The sequence below is a fragment of the Anguilla anguilla genome, chromosome 15, assembly GCF_013347855.1.
Source record: "Anguilla anguilla isolate fAngAng1 chromosome 15, fAngAng1.pri, whole genome shotgun sequence".
Classification (NCBI taxonomy): Eukaryota; Metazoa; Chordata; class Actinopteri; order Anguilliformes; family Anguillidae; genus Anguilla; species Anguilla anguilla.
The window spans coordinates 11,788,412-11,810,748 of NC_049215.1; the positions used below are offsets into that span (position 1 = coordinate 11,788,412).

Sequence of the window (22,337 nt, forward strand, 5' to 3'; positions counted from 1 at the left end):
GCGTAAAGTCGTGTAAAATGTCTTTTCGTGTGAATTTGACGGAAGCGTGCGGCAGCTCAATGTGTTTTACCTGTGTTTATCTTTTACCGAACACTAATAGCGCCTTTGCGGACCTGAATTAAAGCGGTTTTGTACGGTTTTTGCTGAAATGCATGAGTACAGACTTGCTCTGTGATCTGTTCAGCAATGCAATGCATGCAAAAATGTGCCGCATATATTTACTCAGTTTCACTTGGTTTAAAGATATGTGCTTTCCAGTCAAACCAGCCAGAAGTTTCTGTGAAAATAACACAGCATTTTTAGAAGTATATTAAGAGTGATTTTAAGTGTTTTTAAAAACATATTTGGCAGATTCCATGCACTGTTTTAAGTTTTACAGTTACATGTTGAACAAAAATGTTTTTTTCGACTTGCTCAAACGAGACCGCGCTCGGCTGCGGCTGTGACAGGTCAGGTGCCGGACGGTTTTGCGATGGTGTGGCGCACGGCCGTGATTTGCTGTCACCGGGTTGGGCCGGGTCGGGCCGGCGAACGCGGCACCCTCCGCAGACGCCACGCGCCGCTCGCCGTTACCGTGGCGAATGCGTCTGACAGGGGTGACGAATCGGCCGCTAAACCCCCGAACAATGAGGCCGTCCCCCCGGGGGCGGTGGGGGGGGGGGGGGTCGTGTGGAGCTCACCGCGGTTAAACAGTCCCACGCCGTACGCTAGCTAGCTAGCGCTTCCCAGCCGCCGTCCATCCGTCACCTGCCCCGGAGAGGCCCTCCGGCGCTGTCTGGGAGTCGGGCGTCCGCCGTCCGCCCGCGTGGCCGTCCCCCGGGGGGCCTGACGCTCGCCCGTAAATCACCTCCAGCCGCCCTGCCTGACGGCCCTCCTCCGATAAAGGGGCGGGGATTCGACAGGGTTCTGTTCTGAGATACGGTTTGTGTCGGGTTACCTGGGCTGCTCACTGCAGCAGCAGCAGCTCACTCAGGTGAGGGCTGCCTATTGGCTGTGTCTGATATAAGCTCCTCCCCCCTTTACTGTGAACAGTGCTATATACATGCAGCACCATCTTCTTCTTCTTCTTCTTCTCCATCATCTCCTTCTTTTTCCCCTAGCCAGGATAACTGTGGGACAAATCGTACTTGGCTGTGATGTCACCCGCAGCGACTCCGCTAATTGGTCAGGAGCTGACTGCGCAGCCCCGCTACGAGGGTGTCGCAGTGCTGCAGACGTGACCGGGAATTAGAAACTGAAAAAGACGAATGGGCCTAAAATAAGTACAAAATCAGCGTATGAAACGTCAGGAGGTTTTGTGATAAGAACAGGCATTTAGATTCATTTTAAAGCAGAATTGGTAAAACTGGGCGGGATTTTGCGTTGAGCACATCAGGGTATTCCAAACTGAACAGTTTCTATGCAGCTGGTGGTTCTGATTTTGCTTCGAGGAACCAGTACATATGAAAGGACTCATATAAATCAAGCCTTCCTGTAAAACCCGGCATGGGTGAACTGTTTTCTTTCTCTCTGTAGGCTATCTTAGATGCAATCATTACCGCAGAATGTCATTTGTCATTACCACAGAATGTCATTTTTTGTTTTAGTGGAAGCAGTGGCACCGCAAGATTTCTCTGCAAAAACAACCTGCCAGCTGCAGGCATGACTTTGGCTTTCTTTCACAATCCCCCCTTGTTTTGGTCGACCACTCCTGCTCTCCGATTGGCTGGGAGAATCCGTCATGACAGATACTTCCTGCCATTGTGCGGCGGCCAGCCCCCGGCTCGCTGAGCGTGTCTCTGGCTTCCCTCGCGCGCGGTGGACGTACGCTGAGCGCGGGCGCGAGCCCGCTGGCGTCCGCAGGCCGAGCGAGGACGCCAGGGGGGCACGGATCGGGCGTCTTATCGCCCCAGCGCCCCGCGCCCTGCGTTCCTGAGCGCGCTTATCACCGTGAGACGCGGGGCGGCGGCGGCTAGCGGCGCTAGCTAGCTCGGACAGGAGCGCAAGCGGGAGTGTGGGAAAAAGAGCGCTTCGGGTTTTTTTGGCTCGCGCGACCGTCCACCGATCTGACTCGGTTGCGGCCAAAGAGAAACCGCGAGCGACGCGGAGCGCAGGAAACGGGTTCATTAGAAACCCTGGAGAAAGCACGGAAAGAAAAATACACGTCTGAAACCGCCGCGACGTTCCCGGGCCCTGCTCATGTGAGGTTTGGAACGGCGTCTTGAGAGCGCATGGATATCCGAAGGCCTCGGCATTGCGGCTGCTGATTTATCCTCGGAGTCAGTCCCGAGACAGTTCCTCTTTGTTTGCCTCGCTCTGACCAGAAGGCATTTTCATTGGCGAGAGAAATGTTGACCAATATCCACCTTCTCACTCGAGCGTTACGTTTTTTATTTGTGCGGGGATATTGGACTTTGACTGGCGCACTTCCAAGGATATGCAGTTTTCCAGCTGTATGGAGAGAGAACTATTTTCTCTCTTTTTTTTCCTAAGCAGGACTTAACATTTCTCATTCTTTGAAGTGAAACTTTGAAAATGTCATGATAGGTAGCTTAATGCAATAATATACCACCAAACCGTGTAGAGCAGGGATGCTCAAACCTGGCTCTTGGGGCCAGTAGTACTGCTGGTTCTCGTTCCTCTCCTCCAATCAGGGACTGATTTAAACCTGACGTTCCAGGTGAGTGTAACCTCCGGCCAATTAGAGACATTATTGGACTGTGGACTATCAGGCAGAAGAGAAAACCAGCAGTTCTACTGACCTTGAGGGCCAGATTTGAGTTTCCTTTATCTAGAGGGACAGATAATGAAATATAAAGCACAGGTGGAGGATAAACAGCGGGTGAAATAAAAAAATATTATTTAAAAATAGTTTTTCTCGTGCTTAAAGACATTGAGGCCTAGTTGTCTGTCCTGTGTGACATCAGCTGCACTGGTAGTCAAGCACATCCATTTTCTCTTTGCTCCAGTAATGCAATCTCGCCTCGCTATAATTGCTCTTGGTATTTAGATACTGGGATTACATGATTGGCCATTCTGTTTGGAGGAGGGGATAAAAATTAGCATATCGTCCCAAGTTTGAACTGTGGGGTAAAGATAGTATCAAACTCGCTGGGTACTCTGGGTAAATACAGTCTGTTTTGTAGAAAAGCCAATGTCAGGCTCATGTTCCGATACAACAAACCAAATCAGTTTGTAGTCTTTGGCCGCCACAGCAATCCAGATCATTTATTTTTGTTTTTTACCAGTGATTTGTGTCCGTTCTAACGTTTGAACTGCTGTAAACAAGAAAACAATGAGTTGGAAAGCAAGACCAAAAAAATAAGGGCAGTAGGCAACAGTTCTGGGGGAATGGGAAAGCATGCATCATTTTCTGTGTTTGTTTTCTAACTGTGGCGCACGGACTTCTGAAAATTCCAGTGAACGAATCGCCTGTGGGCAGGAGTGAGAGAGAGAGAGAGAGGGAGGAATCCAACAGCACAACACTTAATACTGCAGCAGTGAAGTTCTGTTGATGATCTCCTGTTTTGAAAAATCTCCCCTTGAGAAACTTTGAGCATCGTTCAATGCTGAAGATGTGTTTGTATCGTCATAGAAACAGACAGGGAAATAAATCTGCATGTGCAAGTCATTGCTTCCCTCAGCCTGGTGCTGCGTTTCTATAGGAACCATGTTCCGATACCGGCAGGGAAGTCATATGGAAGCAGGATATCCAGTTCACTCGATTACACACCAATCACGTGGAATGAAATGTTGTCATGTGATGAAGGTGGAAGGGTGACTGGCTTGTGATCGGTGTTTTCTTAAGGGTTCAGCTGTAGGGGATCTAAGTGTTTATCAGAAAGCATGAGTACCTGCGGGCTTCTCTTCTAATGGGAGTTTTTTTGCTTTCTTGTCTCTGTATGTGTGTGGTTGTATTTATATGTGATTGCCTATGAGTGCGTGCGTGCGGGTGTGTGTGTGTGCATGCGGGTATTTGTGTATGTGTGTGTGTGTGCATGCGGGTATTTGTGTGTGTGGGTGTGCATGCGTGTGTGTACATGTGTGTGTGTGCGTGTGAAAGAGAGTAGAGTAGATACTGTAAAATGCTTGGCAGTCAGAAGGACCTGCCAGGTTGCCAGGTTGAAGACCTCACCTCACCCTGATCCTCCTGGCAGGCAGATCTCCGGCGTGTTTGTCTGCGCTCTTGCGTGCGATTGGTCGATGCCCTTGACTGTAATCGCAGGCAGCGAGGTTATTACAGACCTGGCTGTGTGCGCGGACGGTGAGTGGGAACGCCGAGTCTGGCGCTCCGCGGTCATGTTTACATGCCTCCCTGGCATTCCAGCAGTGAGTGCCCCGCCTCGGGCTCCCTGGGGAGCGGTGAACGGGCACCGCGGTTACGGGAACGCGCAACTAAAAAACGACCCGTAATCCCAGGCCCTGCTTCGCAGAGTCGCAGTGACTCTAAGCCGGGTTTAGCTGTGTTTTCGGCGCTTCTAGCTGGTCATAGCCGGTCTGGGACTGGTTAAAGCTGGTTCAAGCTGGTTAAGCTGGTAGAGTAAGCTGGTGGACTGGCTGACTATAGGATGCTCAGCTTGGTCAACCGGTTAAAACCAGCTGGAGGTGTTGAAAATCTTAAACCGACTTTACCATTTTAGGCTGGTTTCAGGTGGAATTTTTAGACAGGCGTAGGTATTTGACTTTTGAAAAGATTTTTAAAACTGGATCAGATAAGACTGAGAAAAACATCACGGCGAACAAAAGTTGTTTGTTGTGAACAGAATAAGAAACATGAAACCTAGTGTACCTAGTGCTCGGTTTACCTATAAACTAGGCCGTGTCTATGCGGTGTCAAGCCCGGTCTTGAAAACCCCTCTTTCAGTTTCAGCCTCTTAGAATAATATGAATTCATGGAAATTAATATTAAAAAAACAAAAAATGTGCCAGTGTATCATTATCACAATGTGATATGTGGGTCCTCAAAAGGTAAGGCACTATATATAGCTGTATGGGTAAGGTAGGCACTATATATATTTGTATGGGTAAGGTAAGGCACTATATATAGCTGTATGAGTAAGGTAAGGCACTATGTATACCTGTATGTGTAAGGTAAGGCACTATATATAGCTGTGTGGACATTTTGCCCTCACCTGAAGGGGAGAGACTCTTCCCACAGCTGTGTATAGGACTGTTTGTGCTTTTCCATAATACGTGAGATCGTATACTGGCCAGTCCTATGGAATATTTTTCTGCTGAAAGTAACACATAAGCCACACAATCTGTCAGTTCTTGGCATCCAGTTTGGTGCCCTTAGACTACCCTAGAATGTGTATTTAAACCCACTTCAGTCCACGTTCCACTGAAATGTCCACACGTGTGTTGTTTCAGCGAGAGGGACAACCTGACCCTCCAAGTCACAGTTTGCTAATTCTTTTTAAGACGCAGCTGCTTTTCTCACTGTTTGCTCTATCGCTAAACGAGCGGTCCGCGCCAGCCGCGAAGCCCACGCGTCGCAGACACCGCCGGGCCGTTCACGTTCGCGCAGCAGGACGTGTCTCATTTCGGAGTCGGGTTTTTACGGGGTCGCGGCGCGTTAGAGGGAGCGTGCGCGCCAGGGGCTGGAGAGCGAAGGCGTTAGCGGGTCGCGCGTCTGCTTCTTGTAAACGCGGAGCTCGGTCGCTGCGCCGCTCGTCGCACGCCGCTCGCATTCCTCCGTCCGTCTCCGGCTCCCGCCATGTTACCCGAGCGTCCGCCTCGCGCCCGGCCGATGATTTAAGACCACGTCCCAGCGCTACGGTCACGGTCGCTTTGGTTCAGTTTGGGTTTAATGCTGTCTGCGCAGCCGGTGGGGAAGTGCACAGGTTGCTCAGGGTTGCCAGTTTGCAGGAGAACCCCGAAATGTAGGGGATTTAAAAACTCATAGGGTAGTTTTCTAGTAAAAATGTATGGGAGTCAATGACAGGTGGGGATTTTAAAGAAAAGTATGGGGGCCAAATTATGAGAAATATGCTTGGGAGTTAATTGAAGTTGAGGGTTTTTGGTTTGGCTTTGGGCAATGATTCGGGAATCTGGCAACATTGAGGATGTTTGTAATAATAATGGCTCCATTTGAGTATACCTTGTGTGAAAGGTCAGTAGAGCAGTGAACAAACAGACAAACAACAAAGTGAACATACTTCTACAGACATATTAAATGTCAATCCATTGTATATGAACAGAGTTGCGAACAGTATCCCCGCTATTTCTTTTAAATGAGTACTTCAATTAGTAGATTCAATTGCACGCGACCACTAAGAATAGGGTTCTAGATAAGGCCACCGTGGGCCTACAGTTGGTTAGTTTGGTGCCAAAAAAAGTAAAGAAAAGTGAAGTTCTGTTTTTAGTTTGAGCTGTTTCAACTTATCCACCCTTACGAATGCCTTCTGTTTTATAAGTCATAACTATAACTGTAGAATTTGCTGGAAAACAGTACATCTTTCAAATGCTTTGATGTCGGATTAAATCAACAGTTTTCCTTAACTTTGTGTAATGATTAAAAGAAAAATTTTCTAAAGTAAATGAACTCGCCAAGCTGAGATTGTGGGGAAATAAAGTGCGTTTACTTATAAGTTAAGGATAAATATTGATAGAAAACAGGCCAGCAAAGGACTAATGATTGAATTCTAAATATTTTGTGGTTCACTTTGCATTCCACTGAATTGGGATAAAGGGAAAGTGGTAAAACGAGAATGGGGCAGATGGGAAGTGTGTTAGATGTTTTGTACACACTGTATCTGCCATAAATAGGATTTGCTATCCCAACTGCCAAACGCTCCAGAGGAAATGAAGGAAAACTTCCGGAATAACACCGGGGCTCTTGCCTTCACCTGAAAGGAGTTCACCGTTACTCGTTAATAACTGCCAATTTGAACAGAACCCGGGAATGCTTATAAATACCACAATGTATCTGCGTTAATCCTCCCAAAATTTCCTGTTATTATGTGTACTTAATCTAATTTCCAATAGCGTCCTAAATTATATGTTTATCCAGGGTTCCACACTGTGCATAATTGTACATATTAACTTGGCAATTTTAGCCAAAGTGACTTACAGAACGAGCATTTGTGTAACACGGCTAGGGAATCATCACCAGAGCCAAAGTTAAACGCCGTTTGTCTAACTTTTGGAAGTATCGCACTGCGTCTGACCGTGACGCAGTGTTTGGGACATTCTGATGCGAAATGGTTCTCGTGCCGCCTAGCACGTAGCGCGCACCTTTGTCGTTGCCGTCTTGGGAGGCTGTAGAACATCGCCCGAATGTCGGAATGCAACCGAAAAAGAAAAAAAAAAGAAATCGCGCCGGCAACGTTTCAGACGGCGGATCGCCTGGTTCCATTATTCCCCGCGGTCTTTGAAGTGTTCTATAGAATCCCGCGGTGTCCAGGTCTCGCACTTCAAAGGCAGGTATTTTTTTTGGTGCGTTTCAGTTTAGCGAATAAAGCGAGCGAGCTAGCAGAGAGATCCGCTCCGTGCCAGCGCCACAGGCTGAACAGCACACAGCCATATTGTGCGATTTAATATGCACATTAAACCCTGCCTTTTTTTAATGACGGCTGATACGGCCGTGTGCAATCAAGCAGTCTGCTTCCTCGGAAAATAACGATCTTATGCCATATAATGGCTCCAGCTGGGAACAGAGGAAGCACCATGTTTCCTTTATGCCTGCGCTCAAATGCTCCTCTTCTTGTTTTTGACTTGGGGATTTTTAGGCTTGGAGAGGAAGAGAGAGAGAGAGAGAGAGAGAGAGAAAACGATTTCATATTTGTGGACCTGAGCGGATTTGTTTTTAATGCCAGTCACGGAGCCCTGTCAGAATGTATCACGGTGATGCTGGTTCCCCCTTCGCCCTGCCAGTGGAGTGAGAGATCCGTGTTTGGTGCTTATTCTGCCGTTTCACTGTTTGGCAAAATGACGCCAGCGTTGGGCACGCTCCCTCAGACCATCAATTATGTGACGGGAGCATAGTTCAGTACAAGTCCCATCTTAAACTATTTTCACTACACATACTTTTTAAGCAGGACACATGAAAACCCTAAAAATGGGCACACAATGTATTGATGCCTAAGCTACTGCTTGTTAGATAAACTCTATAATAACGGTTGAAATGTAACCTACTCTTCTTCTATCCATCCAAGGCATCTTTACATGACAGTGCGTTCAGCACTTTTCCTCAGAGAAACGTTGAAATGTAGGCCTACCAGCACACGGTCGATCTTGGCCAGCGCTCGCTAAACGGAAATGGTGGCTCAGACCGAGAACCTCATCGCATGAATCTTTGTTTCATTTTTACGCAGGAATTAGCGTAAGCTGACCTTTCTGCGTCCTTCGTTTAATTTATGGCCTGGAACCACGGACAGGCTACAGTATAGCTTACCGACTCCATAAACGCATTACCGCTCTGTTTAGCCAGAATATAATCTCTTAATGTTGAACATTTATTTTCATCCAGAAGACAGAGTCCAGAACCACACATGCCATTGATATAAATCAATGTGTATATCTCAATTATTTATTGTGAAGTAAGAACCACTCCTTAAATACAGGGTGCTTTTTCAGGTTGTTAATGTTCTTTTTCAGGTGTGCATTCTCAGGGGTCAGCTGGGTCATATTGAATTAGCTCTGTGGATTTGATGAAACTAAATGCAGTGTAAACACACAGTTTTCACCTGGCACTGAATGTGAATATGGCTCGTATTGCATGCTCGTTGCTTATTCCCTTTATCACTGTACTCTGTGCTCCTTGTCTGTGATCTACTATACCTAAGGCCAGGCTTCGTGTAACCACAGTGGTGAGAAAATGTACGTATGCAATAGAGTATGTGTGTGTGCGTGTATGTGTCTGTGTATGTGTGAGTGCGTGAGTGTGTATGTAGACAGAATGCTTGGGCAGTCAGAAGGCCCTGTTGCCAGGTTGCCAGGTTGAGACCTCGCCTCACCCCGATCCTCCAGGCTGGCAGAGCTCCAGTGTCTGTGTCTGTAATAAATCTGCCTCTGAGGCCGCGAACCCCGCCATCGCGAACCCCGCCGTCGCGAACCCCGCCGTCGCGCAGCGCCTCCGCGGGCGGAGCCGTGTTTGGATCGCGCCTCTGACGCCTCACGCACGTGCTCTCCGCTGCGGCCGGCCCCTGGAAGGCGCCTCAGGGTCACGGGGTGTGAGTAGGGGGGGGCGGAGTCACGGGCCTTCACCTGGAGAACCGGGCAAGCGGACGCCGGGCCCCGAGGGCCCCTCCCCCGCGGGACCCCAGTCGCGTGCCAAACCCTCCCCCCGGGAACCGCGCCGCCCACGGAGGGGAGAACCGGCGGGCCGCGGGGCCCCGACAGGCGGCGGGACACCTTTCCTGGTCTTCGCCGCCCCTTCGGGAGCGTTTATTGAAAACAGGCCCGTTTCCGAGGCTTTTCGGTGGAAAAAAAAAAAAAAGCCAAGTTTTTTTTTTTTTTTGCCGTTCCCGCGTTGCCGTCCCGTCTGATTTACGGGCCCCCCCCCTTGCCGAAATGAAGCCGATAAGCCCGCCGCAGGGGGTCCGGCGAAGTCCCGGGGCGCGGCCCGGCTGCGTGAAGCCGCGGGTGGAGGGGGAGGCCGTCGACACAGCCTCGCGCCCGGGCGAACATCGCCGGCGCTGTTTTACGGCTCACTGAATCATCCCGTCACATCAGACCGCCCGACGGCATGCGAACTTGCCGCGGTCGACGGCGCGGGCCTCGTGAAACGCGAAGCGGGCCCAGCTGTGGATCATGGGAAAGCGGCAATTTTTTTTTAAATCGCATATATTACATTTTTGGCAGCCGCCCGTGTTGCTTTTAGCACTTATTTAAGTCTTTTTTAATTCCCTTACTTCTGTTCTTGATGTAAACAAACTGTCAGAGGAGCAATGAACAGGCCTCCACTCCCCAAACCATCCCTTTTTCAGACATAAAAAAAATTGGTGGTGAAAACAAACACTGGAGCAGAATTCCTCTGCGCTTTTTTACTGCGAGCCACCACATTTGATTGTTGCCTTTGTAAAAGCAGGAAGTGTTTATTCCAAGTTAAATATTTGTACAGAGACAACAGCAGTCATTAAAACACGCGCAAGCGGGAAAAAATGGTCCGGTCTTGCCAAACGTCCATGTCAAGGAATATTGGTTTCGTAGAATCTGTTATAAATACGATTTATTCTGCGCCAAACGTCCAAAAACATCCATCAGGAATGCTAACCCAGAATTTGAAAATGAGGGATTATTCAGGTCTATGGTATGTATCTACTTTCTAATAAATTCTGAAGTCTAACTCGAGTGCAAAGTATCCTTGCCTGTTTGTGTGGATACTGTTTCAGGCTCCAAGGATGTAGAATACAATACCTGACTGGCTGTTAGCAGTAGCTTGTCCAAACCCGCCGCAGTTTCCCTGCAGCACTGGGCCAGCACGTTTCTGCCTGGTGCCTGTTTTTAGGGAGATATGCTAGCATGTTACTTACCTGGTTCCTGTTTTTAGGGAGATATGCTAGCATGTTACTTACCTGGTTCCTGTTTTTAGGGAGATATGCTAGCATGTTACTTACCTGGTTCCTGTTTTTAGGGAGATATGCTAGCATGTTACTTGCCTAATTCTTGTTTTTAGGGAGATATGCTAGCATGTTACTTACCTGGTTCCTGTTTTTAGGGAGATATGCTAGCATGTTACTTACCTGGTTCCTGTTTTTAGGGAGATATGCTAGCATGTTACTTGCCTAATTCCTGTTTTTAGGGAGATATGCTAGCATGTTACTTGCCTGGTTCCTGTTGTGCGATCCCTCTCGCTGGACTAATAGTCAGCCTTGCGATGCGAAATTATTTCTCTGTAGCCGCCAATGTTCGTCCGTCCGTCTCACCCGTGACTTTCTCCCTGTGTCTCCGCGGTTGTGGTTCTGATTCTCAGCCCGGTACGCGCGCGGGGAACGACAGGGCCTTTCTCTGCCGCCGAGCGGCACGTCTGGCCTCCCGACGCGGGCCGCAGGTGAACCCGAGTCCCGGTCAAAGGCCGACGACACAAACAAGTCTGAATAAGTCAGAAGGAATGGCGTGTAAATCTTGGCGGGACGGGTAAACATGGCAGGAACGTGGAGTGTTTGGACGGGTGTGTTTAAGCTCTCTGCGTCACCCTGCTCTGGCTCCATGCTTCTTGGTTGCCAAATAACCCCCCCCCCCCACCTCCCCCTCCTCTCTCTCTCTCCTGTTCTTGCTCTGGGGCCCGTCGTGTGGCCCCCTGCCAAACCCTGCGAGGCAGAGCTCCCAGTTTCAGTCCAGGGCCTTTTATGGTACTTTTGTAGAACTTCTCTCCCTCTATCCCCAAAACCCCTGGCCCTTCAGTGGGCAACAAAGAGAGAGAGCGAGACAGAGAGAGAGAGAGAGAGAGAGCGAGAGAGAGACCCGTTTTATGGCCAGTTCAGGGTTACATGTTCAACTCACACTGACTGCATGTAACATTATTTGCAGTCAAAAAGCCTAAATGAAAACAACCGAAGGAAACCATCCGGAACGATCAACAATACCAGCCCCAAAAACAGTATACCAGAAAAGAAAAAAACATCCAGTCCCTGCGTCGAACATGAAAGGCCGACTTGTCCTTCATCCGTCGAGCGCGAGCAGTCGTTTAAACACCGTCGTGATTCGAGAGCCCCGAAGTCCCTCATCTGTGCGTAAAATACGAACTCCATTTTTATCCTGGAAATGATCTTGAACTGTAACCACATCACAACATCCCCTGGACCTGTTCTATTAATTTGGCGCTTTCTTGTGGTCCACATGGTCAGTTATGCCTGGCCTAACACAACATCCACCAACTACTTTGTTCTTTAAAGCCTTTCTGTAATTGAGGCCGAGTATGAACATTTTCCCATCGACAATGAGCCCCAAGTGGTTCCAGAATTCCTTATAAAAACTGAAAGAGGAAAACGAGTCTGGGGCAGTCTAGAAACATATGCCCGACTGTCTCTTCCCTCCCACAGAATACGCAGTTTGGGCTGGTAGGATATGCTCGGGTCAGGTAATTGCTGTTGGAATTATCCTGTGGATACTTCGCCATTGCAGGTCTCCTGACATTTTTTGGCAGTGGATGCTTGTAGTATGTGAAATTGATGAATAAATAAAATATGTTAAGAAGAGACACAATCACTCAATCAAAAACAATAGCCAGTAAAACATAAACCAGTCAGTTTTTCATACAGAGATAGAGATAGAGAGAGAGAGAGAGAGAGAGAGAGAGATGTCACTCAGGCCCAGTTTGTTTGCCGGAGGAGAACCACAGAAGCGCGTGGAACGCTCCTGTCTTTCCATTTGTGTCCTGCTCTAACCCACAAGTCCATATTAGTCCTGCGCTTGGCTGTGACACCTGTGTGTGAAGCCTGGAGGCAGCCCTTTTGTTTGTGTGCCTACTCAGAGCACACTTGGGCTGTGTCCAAAACAGCCCGCTAACTGCTGCATCCTCAAAATACGCTCTGTCTACTAAACATGCTGCCTACTGTTTAGTGCGTGTTTATTAGTACGGGATGGGCAGTAAAATCTCCTCCATTCTATTTTCCAGTGGTGCTGCGGAAGTGTAAGACGTCCCGCCTCTTCCTCTCGGATTTGTGGGGCCTTCTCCTAAAAAGTATGGTTTACTTCCTGAAAGGTGTGCTCCCGTATATACTCAGCGAAACCCGGGAAATGAGTATGTCACCAGGGGATTTTAAGTACACTACATTCACTACTAGTGAAAATTTTAATTACTTAACAGCTTTCTCAGCATATGTACTCATTTTATATACTCAATAGTAGGCACGTAAGCTGTTTCGGACAGGGCCCTGGTTTGGTCCTGGTCGTTCTGTTGGCTGGTGCCAGGTAAGGATGGCAGAAGTCCCGTGAGATTCGGAAGCCCAAGCAGACAGTTGCTGTCTCTCTCTCTCTGCACCGTGTATATGAAGTGAATGTTTCTAATGAAAGGGAGACTAACGTATGTTTTGAATGTCGAAGCACAGTTGTGCATTTTGACTCGTTCCCATACACATGATAAGATCGCTCTGGATGGTTGGATGTGCCCTCCTGCTCCTCAGGCTCTGATTGGTCCCACAACAGCCGGTTTTCAACCAGTCACAGTGCACCATTGCCCCTCAGACATGGCACACTGAACAATCAACGTACAGGCAGAATCCACTCTCCTGTTTCAGACAACATCTTCAGACACATCTTGCGCGATATTACTAATTATGTTTGGAGATTGGGGATAAGCGGGAAACATCTCCGGAGCGTTTGAAGTGAAAGTGGACGTACTGCTGAGTGTAATAGAGTATTCAGGAGATCCCCCGAAGGATGTGAGATAAGTCTTGAACGGCTGACAGGATGGAGGTCGAGGCTCGTATTAAAGACACATGGATGCTCGGGAGGACATGAATCTACCTGCCCAGAGCCTTCTGCCCGGGAAAGCCCACTGTGTGAGAAATGGGTGTCCTGGGGCGGCGATGAACCCTCTCCCAACCCCGCCCTCACAGGGGCTGCTCCACAAAAGCTCTTCCTGCAAGGCATAATAATAATAATAATAATAAGACTACGAAGAAGAATTTTGACCAAAAATTTTGACATTTTTTCCAATTAATTACTGATACCTTTTCAAACCTAAAAAAAAACAACAGTTTTCATGGTCCATAATTATTGGCTATCATTGCTTATTGACCGTTACTCAATGGTGTTTGATGTTCAGTTGTGGCAGCCACGTTAGCGAGCCGGATTAGCCGTGCGCGAGACAGTAAAACCGACCCCTGACGTCGCTCTCGGTCGTTCCCGTTCTCCACTCGGCCCGCGTCGGGGGCCCGGGGCCCGGGGCCGAGATAGGCGCCGCCGCTCGGCGGGATTCTCCGGATGACGCATCCGGCGTACCGAACGGGTCGGGGCTTCGCCGCGCGCCCCCCGGGGCGCGATTCTCCAGGAGTGGTCGCTGTGACGACAGGCCCTAAATTTCCCCTCCGCCGCGCCGCTACGGACACCCGTCCTGCCAACGGTGCCCCGGGCCGGACGGGGCCGGAGCTCGCCCCGGCCCGCCGACGCCTGGGAGCGGGGGGAAAGGTTAGGGAAGACAGAGGGCCAGGTGACAGGGTGATTATTGATTGCAGGTGTGGGGGGGGGGGGGGCGCAGCTGTCATCACCTTGACGGAGGTGTGGGGAAGGGAGTACGGGTGGGGGGGGAGAAGGGGTCAGGTGATGGAATCCAGACCTGCTGCTGCTTGGGGGGCTGGGGGGGGGGGGGAGGAGAGAGCCCCAGGGGAAGAAGTGAACGAGCAGAGCAGAGATGGCGGGCGAGATTAGGAGAGAGTCTGGCGGGAAGGAGGATGAATTGGTGGTGGTGGGGGGTTGGGGGGGCGGAGGGGGCGGTTCATGTTCTCTGTGGTGAAAGGGGATGGTGGGTGGGGTTTAGACCTTGAGGATGTACCTTATTAACCTTAAAAAGCAGAGGACTACTTGGAGATTTTAGAAAACAAAAATGTCTCCATGTGTTGGGCTGCATGTAAACACGAACCAGTATTCACATCGCATGAAGTAATCTGTTTCTCAAGAGGAAAATCACGCAACTTTTTCAGTTGAACATCTGCTGGTTGCTGGAAAGCTAGAAACTTTACCAAGAAGCGAAACGGTTTTAATCTCGGCATACGCACAGAGCTGATGTGACACTGAAGAATTTGCAAGGGGCGGAGTCTGAGAGTTCAGCGCTGATGTTTGTGATGGGGCGTCATTGTTTTATTGTGCTCTTGCGTTCTGTTTTTTACACCACCATCAGATAAGCCCCTCCCTTTGTCCCAAGAATCCTGGTGGACGAACAGATATTTGTGGTGCCTGGAGCGTGTCTGTTTTTAGCTTTTACTGCCCGGAGGTTCCATTTCTGTCTTCACTTTCAGTCATATTTTCTCAGCTTTCTAACACCTGAACACAGAAACATTTCTTTTTTGGGCGAGAAATAGCAAGCTAAAATGGCCATTATAGGAATGAAATGTCCTGGACACGCGATAGAATGTTTTCTTTCTACGGGTGCTTGAACAAGGGTTATCCAAAGCGTTGAGTTTCAGATGTTCCGCGCCTACTTACATATACGTACATTGCAAATAAACAGATTTTATTTTAAGTTCAGAAATCTGTTGGAGCTGAAAAATCCACCCTCTCGTGGCACTCATGTTACGTTACATGTACCCCCGTTCCAGCACTTTTTGCCATTTGTATTTTCGTCCTAATATCGTAGCTTGTTCTTCCCCCTGGTTTGACTTGGCATAAGTTAGGTCAGAATAATATTCACTGCGTGAACTGGACTGTGTTCTTGGCTATAAATAACTGTGCGAAATGAGTTATTGTGCCTTATCGAACGTGTGTTTTGTAGTTGTTTCAATGACCATGATATGCACTTTTGTACGTCGCTTTGGATAAAAGCGTCTGCTAAATGAATGTAATGTAATGTAAAAAGAGAAGTAGACAACTGGATGCACAGACCACTGCCAAGCCTTGTGAACACAGTTGATGAAAGAGTTTGTGTACACCCCTACTTGGACCTGCACGGTGAAGGATATCGATGAGTCATTACTGGTCCCTGCTCCAGTCATTGGCGAACTCTAACGACTTCCTTCCTCTGTTCCTGGCGCTCCATCGTCCTTTCAACCATCGGCACACAAACATCCGTAGCCACAATCTCATCGAGCGGCAAGATACGCGCACAATCAAATAACGTGCTAATTAGCTACAGACGCTAGCTCTGCCTTCAGTCTGCGAGCAAACATCCTGTTGACTTTCAGTGGCAGAAAATTACTGACAAACTGACAGACATGCAGCCAGACTGACTCTTAATTTGTTCAATTTTAGCATTATGAATCTTAGAGATGAACAGAATGTTTGGTTTTTTGTTGCTGAAATTAGAGCTCTGTTTGAAGGTTATTGAATCAAAGTCAGAAATATAAATGTGAGCAGCAAAAGAACCCTGCACTGAACTCCGCTACTGTCTTCTAAATGATTTTTCATACTACTTTATACTTTATACCTTTTTATACTTTATACATGCAGTTTCTCTGTCATTTATTTTATTTGTCATTTTGGCACTTTATTTATTTATTTTTACCATAAAATTCCTTCCACTTTTTAAAGTTGAATTCATGATGGGGAGACATTTAACCATTTGGGAGGCGAAGAGAACAGACCCGTGAGCTACAGTCAGGCCCAAATGCCGAACAGACCCAAGAATGCACCGGCGGTCTGTCTGTTCTCTCTCTCAGGGGGGCAATTAGTCACAGAATTATCCTGAGCTGGGGGGGGGGTCAGCTAGGGGTCAAACTCATTGATAACCTGGATTCAGTTTGTCAGACCACAGCCCCAAACCCCTGTCATTCACTCAGATTTTAAGCGGTCAGGGGACGTGGCAAATCCAGCACCGTCTTTGCAGCAGTCAGTGTCGGAGGTAGTTCCTCTTTAGGGTCTGCAGTCATTATCTCACTCGTCCAATTGCAGTTTTAGGATTAAACTACTTAAATAGAAGACTTTATTGTACTTTGTTTTCGTGAACTGGTTATTTTGCTTCTCTGAAAATCCGTTTTTTTTTTTAAATCACAAAAAATGTAATTAAATAAATGGCAGACTTATAAACGACAGAAATGAAGGACGTGTCCGTCCAGGGCTCTGTAATATAATAATATCTTGCGGAGAGAAATCGTGACAAAGTCATGCGGGGCTGTAATTTCAGTTTGAACACCCTGTTCCTCTAGGCCATTATGAAAACATCCTTCTCGGTGTTCTGATTAAAGGAACAAATCATTACCCTGCTGTATCCTGTGAAAGCCCATCAACAGCCCTTTAACTGCAAGGAACTCTAGGGATGGGGCTGATGATCGTGATAAACACTTTGGTATTTATGCTGGACTTAACCTAAAATGACCTTTAATTTAATAAACCGCCCTATATTTGTCCTCTTGGAATACGATAGCTGTTTCTGCAACTGCAAGAGAAGTTAATTATCTTGCTGTTGCGAGCCTCATGTGATCTTTAGGGGACTGTGATGAGGTCAAGGATACGTGTCCAGAAAAACAGGCAATATTCTCCGGCATGTTCTCTCAAAATTTTCAGCACGGCAGTGTGTTTCTTTGTACGCGCACAAGACCGGGCAAATATTGTTTCAGGCGACTGTGTGGAGGAGCTTTTTTTTTTTATCGCCGGGCTCCATCCGTGAGGCTGTTAGCGCGGAAAAGTGATTTAGACTGAGTCTGGACGCTGATCGTCTCTCTCTTCTTCTTCTTCCACAGGTTTCTGCTTCCTGTGTTCCCAGCGCTAATTATGAGCTGGTAAGAATTATTTCCTCATTCTATTTGAGTTGTGTTTTATTATCATCTGTGTGTGTATAGCCTAAATGTGTTTAAATGTAGACAACAAGTGAACAACATTTTTTCCCCCCTTGTTACATTTCTATGAAAATACTCGGGCAATGTGGTCAGTGGCAGTATTTAGTCTAAAGGGTCATCATGGGAGATGTAGTCTTTATGAAGAATATTTGACAGGCAGGTGTTTGCTCTGCATGACTTCATTGGAAGTGTGAGATTTGCATGTAAAGGACAGGGAGGGAGCTCGTGGAAGGGGGGGGGGTGATTTGCATGTATAAGTCAGGAGGGGAACAAGCTCGTGCAGCAGACTCGCCCGGGTCGGAAACCGGGCTTGTTCTGCTGAACCGCTCGTAAAACACCCCCCCTCCAGGTGCCAAAAACCCGCCGCTTCGCCTTTTTTGGTTTTAGGCCTTGGCCTGCGGGCCCTTTAAAGCCGTTCTTTAAGGGGTTTCGTTCCTCGTGTCTGATTTTCGGCCCCATATAAATGAGTGGCAGTCTGTCGCCTGAGACCATACCTGTTAAACAGAGAGCCCTGTCTCCAGACTTGCTGGCTCTCCAGCCCCGACTGATAATGGCACAAACGGGTCCTTTGAAAAACCCGAAGTAAGAAATCAACAAAAGGAAAAACAAAGTAAACAGTGTCAGACGCTGCTGGAAGCAAACAAGCATTCAACAACAATCCGGTGTCTATCAGTAGCTGGAAAACAGGAAAGACTGATAATAAAGAATTAGCCCGAAGGATTGGGGAGATAAGGACACAAATAGTAACTGAACTAACACTTCCACTATCCACACAGTACAGTGATAAAGAGTATATTTTATGTGACTGCGTTTTTGTGCACAACCTGAAATAAATAACAATTTAAACGTGTTTATTTTTAACACGATTTATGGCTGCTGCATGCATTTAGTGCTCAAATCTACTGAAGTACTGAAATACATGCTGGAACAGTCGAGCAGTCTGAAAGTAAAGATTAGATAAGCATCATCTGCTACAATCGCTCACGAGAAACCACGTTCTCTGCCACTGGTGGTCTCAAGCACAGCGTCGAGGGCATTTTTCAGTTTCTTTCCTCTGTCTGTTTTCAGCCGGTTCCCCCTCTTCTGAAATCCGGTAGAAAAAAAGAACTGTGCCCTCCATCCAGTCGTTTTGTGTCATTGGTACAGGTGTGTAATGTAGGAATGACCAATAGTTGCCTGTCATTGTGGGCTGATGCAGGTTTTATAGCACAAATGCTAACTGCATTGTCCACATTCATGGAAGGAGAAGATGAGCACACTGATGCCATATGATTTATGAAGGAGAAATGTAACTTTTTTTTTTGTTTAGAAAATGGCCACATTTCTACTTGGTTACTTTATTATTCAATTAAATAAAAGCAACGTGCGCTCTTAGAAGGAAAATTGCTTCTGTTCTCTCCCTATTTCATAAGTTCATGTTCTCTCCATATTTGACATTGGCTGAACAAGTGTTTCAACTGCAGGTTTTTATTTATTTATTTATTTATTTATTTATTTATTGCTCACGTTTAAAACATCCGATTATGGGGGTGTCTCCTGGCGTAGCCTTTTGAGCACTGACAACATGCCCATTATTACGAGTTGCACGGTTTGAATTTTTCAAAAAAAATTTTAATGCCATTGTGCCGACGATGACGCGATATTTTTTTCGAACACCAGCCGTCATTAGCACTCAATCTGTATGCACTGTAGCAAAGACAGATAGCGGCGGGTAGCCTACTGCAGGGTGGAGGTGGTGCGGAGTTTACGTGGTTATTTATCAAGGACGAAAAAATGTAAAAAACGCAGCAGAAGAGAAATCGCATACGTATGGCAGACTTCCAGGGAGGGATCTAATCAGTGGCGAATACCTGCGGAGTTCGTAAATGCGGGGAGATAGGGCGAACTTTCGGTAATGACGAGCGTGCTGACGCTGGCTGCGGAGACGCGTCTCCCGGCTCCATGTTTGGCGAATTCTCCGACTTTGAGAAGCCGCCGGAGGGGGGCGGAAGATTTACGTGGTCTGGAGCGCGATCGGCTGCGGGAATGCGGGCACTAAATTTGCGTTTGACGTTCGACCGAGGGAGAGAAAACAGAGAGAGAGAGAGAGAGAGAGAACGGGGAGAATCTGTTTTCAGATTTGTTCGTCTGAAGCGGGGAGAGTCTGTGTCAGGTGCAGGGAGTAACGCATCAGTCTGCCTCGGGGCCTGGGAATGAAGTACAGATGGACAGACGGACAGACAATCCCAATCCATTAATAGGACCTCCAGAGGAATCCTGTTTTTTCCTGTTCCTCTGGGACGAATGTGTTTTTTTTGCCATGAGATCCTTAAAAGCATTCTCATGCTACTGTGGGAGGGCAAATGCATGAACCAAAAAATGTGTTCTTACTTGAGAGAGAAAGAGAGAGAGAGAGGGGGAGTAGGAGCAGGGAGGAGGACTACACATAAATAAGTTGCTGCACCATACTGTTATGCTTACAAGAGGTCGTGGATCCTGTGAATCACGTTAATTCAATTTTTAAAACTTACGCAGCACCGGAAACACTTTGACAAATAATTCGTTTTTTTCCCCTTTGTACAAGCAAATGTACTGCTTGATCTTATAAATCTTGACCTGTTGTCAGTGTTCTCTTATACATTTCCCCTGGCCTTTGTCTGATTGTATTCCCAGTAAAATGAGCGCTTTTGTTAGCTTAGCATCCACCAGTAATTAATGAGTAATTAAAACCGCGATAAGATAACAGTGAGCGTGACGGGGATGACTGTATTGGTGGGAGCCGACGTACCAGATGCAAAGTTTTATTTTTATTGCACAGCTGTTTTTAGCCAGAATATTAAGAAAAAAAGAAGTAAACTCATAAAAGCTTCCTTCAGGAGACCAACAGAAGACTCTCATTTTGGGCGGTGTCTTCCCTTCTCAAGTGGGCTGCAGTAATCCCATCATTCTCTTTTCTGGATTCACTTTGTTTCCGGTTCATGTCTGTATTGACGGTGATGTTCACACCTCACTCCCAAGAAACCCTGTGTGTGCGCTCTCATTAAGAGCATGCCGTTCGGTGGCCCGTTCCCTATTGCCCAAATGTTACCAAATCTCTGTGACATTTACCAAAAAAAACACTGCCCTACGACTGCATGGCCTGGCCCCTATCCATGTGCTGAGCTGCTCACAGGTCTTACAGTAGCTTTGCTGGTTCCGTGTTCATCTTCAGCAGTAGGGCTGCAAAGGGTCAGCTTTGGCCTTCCAGTTCCACTGTAATACGTGGCACCATCGTCAGATCCACAGTAGAGTAGCTGTGTGGACATCCAACCAGTATTTGGCCAGATGCAGGATGAAAGTACATGTGAAGGTTGAAAAAAAATGGATATCCGCACACTGGATTACAGCTCCCAACACTTTATTGACAAAAAAAGGGCAAAAACTGAGGAAGACCCTGTTGGGTTGAAACGTTGCCTTGCTTTTTTTTTTGTCAATAAAATATTGGGAGCTGTAATCCAGTGTGCGGATATCCATTTTCTTTCAACCATTGTCAGATCCTCATAGTCTGAGCATCTTTGATGAGCAGCAGAGTTATCGAGGGCTGCTCGTTAAAGATGAGCCCCATGGGTAAAAGTGTATAATAAAAGGCGAGTAGCAGTTAAGTGAGCGCGGGGGAGGGGGGGTGGGGGGGGCAATGAACTCCACACCTTCGCCGTCTCCACGGACGCGGCTGAGGACGCTTCGGAAAGGTCGGATCGCGCGATGTTCCAGCCCTCGTCTGGCAGCGGCGTCTGAACAGGACGTTCCGTGCGGCGGGAATATTCCCCCGTGACCCGCGTCCGTCCGTCCGCGCGGTCCGGCCCCGAGGTTCGCGGGGTCTCCAGGGACTGCGCTGGGCCCTGCGCCTACGAGGGTTCGCTAATATCTGCGCCCACCACCCGCTTTATGAGAAAAGATATGCTAACTAAGCTAACTACGCTAATTACGCTAATTATGCTAATTAGCGCCACCAACTGCTCGTTATATTAAATGCAGGAGGTCTGCGGAGCCCCCGAGTCTGCTTGTTTTTGTTTTCACCTTAAAATCAGTGACCAGCTCAGATTTTAGAAACCAACTGAGGCGAGTCAACTGTGTAATGGATCGCTTCGTTTGATCGGTTAAGCGACGAGTAGCAAGAAAAGCCAGCAGACCCCGCTGCTCTCCAGCACAAGCATTTCACACCCCCCGATGCAGGCTGACATCATCGTCAAAAGTGGAATAGAAGTATTTTTAAACGAAAGTCAAAATAGTTGCGCGCGCTCCGTAGCTAGCGTGACTTGTGTTTGATTTGGCCGACGCGAAGGTGTTCGTTAGCCCGGCCAGCGAACGTAGCATCGGCCAGCGGCTGGCTGTCGGCGCGCCGTCGGCCCGTACCGCCCGTTGGCGGAACGCTGGCGGACCGCGAGCTGGCCGCGGCTGTTTGCACAGAAGGCCCGTTTGTGCGATAATTCACGTGCGCGTGTGACGTCAGACCCACCTCGCCCCTGCCCGCTGGCTCGGGCGACCCCGGGTGGACGGCCAAATTCCACAAACGTACTGTACGCTCACACTAGCCGCGGCTAAGGCTGCGGGCTGTGAGCAATCCGGGGGAAAAGAGTGTGGGAATATCTCTCTCTCTCTCCTTCTGTCTTTCTCCTTCTTGCTATTGCTCTCTCTCTTTCCTCCCCCTCTCTCTCCTTTGTCCCCCCCCTCCCCATGCCTCCCCACACCTGAGTTTATCTGTGGCCCCAGGCTAGGCTCTCTCTCTCTCTCTCTCTCTCTCTCAGTGAGACGTGTGTTGGCTGGGTCATGTCGCGGGGGAATGTGGGCGGGATCGTGCCAGGGCATTTCTCGGTAATGGCTTTAGCTGCAGTATAAATGATCGGCACCATCATTTCAATTAGAAAACTGTTTATGACTTTGCATACTTGGCTCGTATCGTTTATTAACAGCAGTGCGCTCTCGGGGGCCAAGTTTTCCATTAAAGTTCGAGGCCTGCGTTTTCCAGGC

At 48.0% G+C, this 22,337-nt stretch overlaps 1 protein-coding gene across 12 annotated transcripts in view; it reads left to right on the top strand.

Moving 5' to 3' along the window:
* Positions 1–22,337, top strand: part of tns1b (tensin 1b) — a 221,163-nt gene that overhangs the window by 113,902 nt on the left and 84,924 nt on the right. For all 12 annotated transcript variants that reach the window (XM_035394356.1, XM_035394360.1, XM_035394357.1 and 9 more), the window contains one exon: positions 17,256–17,294. In XM_035394356.1, the coding sequence (XP_035250247.1) occupies positions 17,256–17,294 (39 nt within the window). The remainder of the gene's footprint in view (positions 1–17,255; positions 17,295–22,337) is intronic.